The following is a 7,717-nucleotide window of genomic DNA, read 5'->3' on the forward strand; positions in this document are numbered from 1 at the left end:
TTATTACGTCACACATACATGTACATGTATGTACTTTATTTTCGTCGATGGAAGCTACCTGGCCCACTTACTGTTTGGACATGGTACTAGTTTAATGCGTGTACACGTTTAATTGTCGTGTCAGATTTTTGTGCACGTATTATATGGCGGACATGAATCCGGGCTTTAATTAGCCAAAACACCGTGCGGCGGGGCTTAACTGGATCGATCTATCCATAGAGGTAATACGGGCAGTAGACCCTATTCGTGGGGAACCCTGTTTTAGTCAGATTCCCCGACAAAGTGTATTCATTTCGAAATATTAAATTTTAAAACCCAGGCTCTATAGAGCCTGAAAGTTAACGCCTGATGGCGCGCTTTCGGAACCCTTGGATAGGAAAAATAGCGTGCAAAGATGTTAGAATTTGCAATATTTTTTTGTTCAGTTTCTTCTTTAAAAATTCCAACTTTGAAAAAGGGCTTTGAAAAATATTTGCTGGTTTATAGAAAATGAAAAATCCCCAGACCTAAAAGAGAAATATCCTGCCAAAAATTGACCCATCACTTCCAAAAATCTAAAACACATGAAGAACAGTGCAATACGGCAGTCTGGTACGCAGATGGATATTTACGGTTTGAAATTTTATGATAGCCTGTGGGGGTAAAAACCAAAATAAAAACAGATCAAAATATTTCAGATATTTTGATAATTTATAAGGTAATAAACATAAAGCAATATTCTACTTTTACGAAAGATTCTAACATTTTATCTAACCTTTGCTGACAACAACTGCGTGATGTCAACTCAACGGAATCTGGAACCCATCGGCTGCAGGTAGGTAAATCTTTGCCAAGTTGTACGAACTACGATCTCGTTTTCAAGAAAGCACGGCGAGTGAAAACAAACGTGAATGAACAAAGTGACCCAAGTACAACATCACCGGAGTGAAAGGACGTTATTAAATTCGTTTTTTACCAGTCTTTAAGTGACTTTTCCGAAATATTACTTGAGTCAGACAAAGGTAAAATTCCGACATGAGTGTTTCATGGGGTGGTTTCGGTATTTATCCAAAAATTATCGAACGTGATAGGACGGCCCAATGTAAAATCCAATAGGAGGACCGCACACAAGGGTTCCGGAAGCTCGCTGCCTGACCTTTTACTTTCAGGCTCTATTCTAAGATTTCATTCCGACCCCCACATCACCTGGTACCATCCCATTAAGAGTTTGAATTGTCTACAATACGTTCAGAAATACGACTGAAACTGGTTACCCTGCGAATACGGTCTATTCACGATGTCGTGCGCCACCAAGACGGCAGCGGGCCAGTCTCCAAGGGGGGGGGGCTTGGCAGGAAGCTGCGCCCCCAATCAGTAAATAGCATAAGCATGAAAAATATTTTGATTTCGATCAACCCTCACCAGCACCCCTTTTTTGGGGTGCTGCAAGGCGACGAGCGAACTGACACGGCCGACAATACCTGCATCTAAGAATGTTTCTCTTGGACAATCCTGCTTTAAGTGTCAACAGTAATTTTGATGTGTATTTCGTTCAATTGTGCACTATGTAAAGTGTGTCCTGAAAATGAAATAAATGAAATAACATAGCTTCCAACCCAGAGGGGCTTCCCTGGTGATCCTTGTGTTGTGACTGCACCATACTTGACCGTGGGCGAAACCTGGCCCAAGATTTTATCAAGAGTCGCAAGCACTATTCTGGTCAGGGAACCAGACTTACACGAAGTCAGGATTGGGCGATACCCGGCACGATATGAAGGAAGGGGGGGGGCTAATGTGATGCATAAGCTGTATACCCTATGGCTATTATGCCTATACTGCACCCCCTCGGAAATCTGAAAGGAATACATCTACACAAAAGAAGCCACAATTGAAGGGGGGGGGGTCCCCCTTTGCCACATATCTTGCATCATATGGATTTGGCATACCCCATGTATCTATGTGTATTGAATTTCCAATCTACTTTTCCATACCCCTCTCTCCCTCTAGGAGTCTTGTACACGAAGTGCACATAAATCGAAACCCGAAATTCCAGATAAAAGAATTTCCCCCTATTTCATCGTAAACTGAGCATTAAAAGTGTCTCTTAAATTTCAAACAGTCACAAGTCCAAGATGTCCAAATCTTCTGCAAAATAAATAGCATATTCAGTCTGTTTCGCCTATACATTCACGTACATGTATTTGTAACCAAGTGGTGCTGGTCTTCTCCGACAATAACGTGGGCAAACATTCGAAATAAATGTCAGAGGAAACCGTCGAAGTCGGTGAGTACAACTCATTATTTTATCGACTACTGTTGCGCTTCCCACTATTGCCCCGTTGTGTTAGTATTAATTGGCTGTCGAATGTAACAGCCCGTCTGTTAGGTTTGCCCAGGGATCTAACCTACACGTGGCGAGTGGCACAATGGGCGCCAGCAAGCGGTCCACCTGCGTTAGCCGAAATCCAGGGATGAAAGTCGAATCCAGTTGGACAGCGATGATAAATGGGGACACTGTAAAGGGCCTGAGCTGGACAAAACTCTTCCTGAAGAGCTGCCGAGGGTGCCATCAGGCCGTGGTCATAGAGAGACGATGGTAGCATAGGGTATGTCAGCGGTCGGTCATCGGAGCTAAACGTTTTTATGCTACCTGTGACGGCTGAGGGCGTGCTGCCAACCAGCGGTGGGGTGGGAACGATAAGCTGGTTGGTTTGACTTGGAGGGCCTTGCAGGGGTTTGACTACCTGGGTCCGAGAACGGCATGATGCTGGATGTTTCCCCGATCTAACATGCACCTGGGGGTGTTGACGCTTCCAACGCATGCGCCGATTTTGGAACCAAGTTTTGACCTATAATTATACACAAATTGGCAAACAAACGAGGAATAAGCTGTTTGAATTCATATACATGTAACTTTGGTTGTTAAAATGTTAATAATTATGTTTTATAATTAAAATCCCATTTCATGTGTTCACCTCAACATAAGAAATTCAAAAGAATGAGTTTTATGTAATTTTTCATTGTTTTATTACTCATTTTGTTCAACTGCCCCTCTAACATCTTCAAACTGTACCTGGTTGTCCTCAAGCATGAGTTCTTTGGCCAGTTCCCTACGAGCCCCTGTGGTGAGGTACATACTCGTCTGAAATTGCGCCTCCATTGTATCCACTTGCTCCTTGGTAAATGTAGTTCGCCCCTTCCTCCGCTTGAGCTTGGGCAAGTAGAACTCCTCGGAGACGGGCTCCTCCGATGCTGGCCCTGAAAATTTGGGAAAAGCAGGCAAAAATAATGCAAAGGCAAGGGGGCTTGTGTTTTAGTTGTTACTGAAAAATGGGCTCGATTCGGAAAGAATTCCATGTACAGAAGCCGTTTAACACGATGTGCAAAATTCCTATGAGTCTGGTCCAAAATACAGTGTTTTCTAAATGAATGGCTCAATAATTTGACAGCTAAATTTTTATTGCTTTCGGATAGCTAATAGTTTACTGCAGGTAAAAATAAGTGGCATGTGAAATTCATTCCTTCGATTCAGTTAAGTAGAGTTGTCACACAAAATTGGTACAATTATGTCCAAAATTTGTAAAGATTCGCTATCTAATAACCTGATGGCACGGCTGTAATGTTATTGTAATCAATGCATATATAAATATACGTCAGAAGTTAATGAGAAAGCGTGTCGACCAGTTATAACATGCACCAGTCTCTTGTGCCATGGGTTTCTCTATCTTTGATGTTCTGGGACTCTGATATTCAAAGTTCCAAAGTTTCGGCCCATATTTTATCTCGTCCGGAACCTGGGGTGTCAATGGTGTGTATAGGCCTATATCGCGACTGCCATTAGGAAAGGTAATTTAGCCTACACAGCACAAAACAATATAATACAAGAAAATAGACAAGCACATTGAAAACCGGTCTACAAGTAACATTTCTTTTGTGCTAAACAAGCTTTAATGCCAATGTCAGCGAGGCCTATATTTCCATGATGTGCCTGTCTCACTCTGAAGAAAGAAATGCGTAAGACTCCACTTCCTGGTGTAAAAGTTTGACTACAAAGTTGGCTATGAAAATATGATAATTGCACCTCTTTCCATTGTACGTAGAGATACTCCGTTGGCTTGATTTTGCTACATTTTTTTGCACTTGGCATAGAGCTGTGCCTGTCGATCAGAAACCTCCGAAGTTAGTCAGGGTTCAGATTTTTCAAGTAGAAGCATTCACATTGTTTTCGGTTGCAAAAGTACACTTATTCGATGTCAAAAGGATCTGATTGCCTGTACATAATCAGTACTAACTTTTAACTCCCACCGTTCTTCCACTTATGATTGGTACGACTGCCATAGTGGGCCAGCTGGTTGGCTGCTGTTCAGTCACCGAGGGAACTTGATGTTCAGGCTCCTCAACCGATTGTTTGTGCGAGTATACGTTGGTGGCGATCTTCAGGAGGCCGTCACCCGCGCCAACTGATCCCTGATGCGGATACTGAGAAAAATAGTCGTTACCAAATGATGTGTTAATATGGAGGGGTGTCATGATGCGTCGAACAGTAGCTGGATCCATCGTCTGACTCATCGGCCAAGACATCCACTGAGGAGTGGTCATTTTGAAGTAATCCACCTTGGAACTCACAGACACGAATGGAGTCGAAACGGAAACATTTCCAGTCGATATCACCGGTTGATAAGTGGTCGAAATTGCTTGTCTAGGACTTGGGCAGGATGGAGTACCATCAGCATTGGTGGTATAGTTGCTAGAGTTGTGTCCCCGGTCCGTGTGGAAGTTACTTTGGTCAGCAAGTGCGGAGACGGTGTCGAGGCTGTTCAACATGTCGGCCATGGTGTTGTTGTGTTGGCCGGTCTGAATAGTTAGCCCCTTGTTAACACAAAACCTCTGGATGAACGTTTCTCCACTCCAGACCTAAACTGGGTAAGCCACGGACATATATGTGTGTTTCCAGTGCAGTTTCAAAGAGCGCTTTTCCCTGAAAGCTGCATGTTGATTAGCCTATGCCGCTTTTGTCCCTCGAAGAATACGCACAATTAGGTCAAATAACAAGGGAATTAGTATTGCCCCTGAACGGAATTTGGTGGTTGTTAGGTGCTTAACTGTCCCAAACTAATGTGCTTTCTCTTTAATGCCTGCTTTTCCAAGTATTCCTACCTCATTGTGTCTCCAGATTATGGTGTACTGTTCGCGACACACATTTCCGCCTCTCCCTAGGCGACGCAACTACGCGACGAGACAGCACGACACGACGGTGCAACGGCACGACGCAACGCATTAAACCCAGCATAAATGTAATAAGAAAGGAGGTGACGCCACGACAAGACGGAGCAGTAGTAGCGTTGCATCGTAGTGTCGGGGCGACATGACGATGTGAAGCAATTTTGGCTGCTATAGAACACCATAGTTCAGGCAGAAGAAATGCAACAAGGAAAGGAAGTAAGACAGCACTATGCGACGGGCGACGGCCGACGCGACGCCCGACGCGACGCACGACGCGACGCACAACACGACTCGTCGTGTGTGTACACACGTAATGGCAAGAAGGCGACGGTGCAACGTGTCGGCATGACGCAAAGGAGTCGTCGTGCCATCGCGCCGTGTCGTTGCGTCACCTTGGAAGAGGCTAAAGAAAGGCAGAAATGTGTGTCGTAAATAGTACATCATACCAGATAGCACATGACTCATGTGAGACACCTAATTTAAATTATAAAAACCGAAGCCTTTGAACACTATAATGACTAGGACGCTGTTTAATGATCCCTCTTTGATGAAGTAATGGATTTGGGTTGAACAGGAATCGAGTTGTCAAACCTGTCCACTGTATGGTGCCGGCTCAATTAAAACCATCGCTTAAACTCAGTGTTCTTCCGAATGGGCTGAACGACGCTTCATGTAATCCTTTACCTTTTGAGCGTAGGCACATTATATCTCCTTGATCATTAAAGAAATTAAAAATTATCTACAATTTCTGTACTCGACTGCGCTAAATCTTCTGATCAAAAATCTATTTCGATCCAGCAAATAAAAGTGTTTTTGACTACCGAGTAAAAGAGCACTAAGCTGTAAGCGTCACTGCATAATTACTTCAATTATGAATGCACATAGATCCCTTATTATAGCATTTTTAGTTTGGATTTAAGAGATCTTATAAAGTCATAAAGCAAGGAATATTTCAATTCAATCTAAAGCAGGAACATTCATTTCTTAAAAACCCACGCCACTTGGTGAAGTTAAGTCATCATGAATATTCGAACACTTATTTTTTCAATAAAACTTTCCTCATTAGGTTACTTTTGTAAACACATAAATTAATTCCAAAGCTTGATGATTACAAGGAATACAGGATTGCCGGTTTGCCTTCGATTTCAAGCTAAAACGAAATACCAATACATGTTTGTTCAATTCAGTGCATATTAGGGAAATCCTCCGTGATTTTTGTAAGAATAAATGCAGCTTTATTGAAATACAATATGAAATGGAAACAGAGGATTTTGGACGTTCATTCCATAGGACACGAAAAGAAATGCTTCTATTACCAATTCATATACACCTTTTCCTTAATTGTCTGGGAAAACCAGGTCAACATATAAAAATAGTTAAAAAAGAGGGCATAACAGATCGGTAATGGCTAAGTCAGCTCAGAAAATAGTGATGAATTAAGTGTTCTGAGAATTTTGTAGGAATGTTTTCAGTTTGTATTCAAGTGTGTTATTCAAATGGCAGTTTGGTGCGGTGGAGGGTGATTCCAGTTTCTTGACAAAGATCTATTTGAGAAAGTTGTTGTATATTGAGGTAGATGAAATTTTAATGAGGACCCATAGTGTTATAATCATGCATGGGTCTAGTGAACCAAAAAAGATTATATGCAGTGATTCAGGAAGTTAATCATTTACAAATTTATAAGTTAAGACATTTTGTTTTTTTCATTTCGGAAATGAAGGGGTGATCTTTAAAGTGAATTTTAAATACAATCCAAATTGCCTTTTCTGCAGTTTAATCAAAATAATCAAGATTTGATTGTGTAAGCCCAAAGTACTGTACAATAAAAGAGGTAAGATTAAAAAATAGTATAAAGTACCTAGAATGCTCTATAAAAGAATGCATTTCAATCTAAGACACCTTTTTGGGGGGATTTTATTTTCTTTTTCTTTAATGTGAAATATTTCCAAAACGACATCCATCAAGACAGACCTGGGGAATTAGGTAGGTGATGAGAGTTGCAATATAAGCTGGTTTTTAATCTTAACTTGACAGTTGGATGTATTCAACTTCTTTTGACTATGGGACTATCGTGATCTGCTGGTGACTGGTCTGTGGAGCGATCGATGGAAGTTTGTCTTGACCGAGGAAACAATTGAAAGCTTAATCCAATTTCGAAAGAGATATTTTTGTGTATGGAGTCTTGGCCTACAGTTCTCTATTTTTCATATTTTCGCGAGAGGAGTCAGCTTACGTCACTCGCTGTTTCGTATGTTTCCAGCTGTTCGGTTGGAGGTGAATTTTCCGCGCGTCCAGCTGGGGGGGGGGACATCAAGGAACTGTTTCCGCTACGGTTGAGTGTTCTCCTTTGCAGAGCCTGCCCGATTCCCCAACCGTAAGATGTTCTTATTTATGCTATATAAGATCTTATACTTACCTTACACTTACTTAAGTTAATGTCGTTAATGAATCGCCATTGTTTCTTTGTTCTTTAAACCAGTGTGATCTTGTTTGATTTTTTTGTTGCCTCCGAGAA

The 7,717-nt window shown here is 41.8% G+C and overlaps 1 protein-coding gene across 2 annotated transcripts; it reads right to left on the bottom strand.

The window, feature by feature from the left end:
- Positions 1 to 1,508: 1,508 nt before the first annotated feature.
- Positions 1,509 to 6,189, bottom strand: LOC110982495 (uncharacterized). Of its 2 annotated transcripts, none has more exons than XM_022240933.2 (3): positions 4,272 to 6,189; positions 3,053 to 3,237; positions 1,509 to 2,828 (listed from the first exon to the last, which is right to left on the bottom strand). In XM_022240933.2, exons 1-3 carry the CDS (start codon positions 4,810 to 4,812, stop codon positions 2,385 to 2,387), a joined length of 1,170 nt encoding a protein of 389 aa, XP_022096625.1. In that variant the 5' UTR covers positions 4,813 to 6,189; the 3' UTR covers positions 1,509 to 2,384. The 2 variants fall into 2 exon arrangements, with proteins under 2 accessions (XP_022096625.1, XP_022096627.1); XM_022240935.2 differs by having other exon boundaries at positions 4,061 to 4,365.
- Between the last annotated feature and the right edge of the window lie 1,528 nt (positions 6,190 to 7,717).

Source organism: Acanthaster planci, linkage group LG13, assembly GCF_054643075.1.
Source record: "Acanthaster planci isolate LZ-2023a linkage group LG13, COTS_SCS, whole genome shotgun sequence".
NCBI lineage: Eukaryota > Metazoa > Echinodermata > Asteroidea > Valvatida > Acanthasteridae > Acanthaster > Acanthaster planci.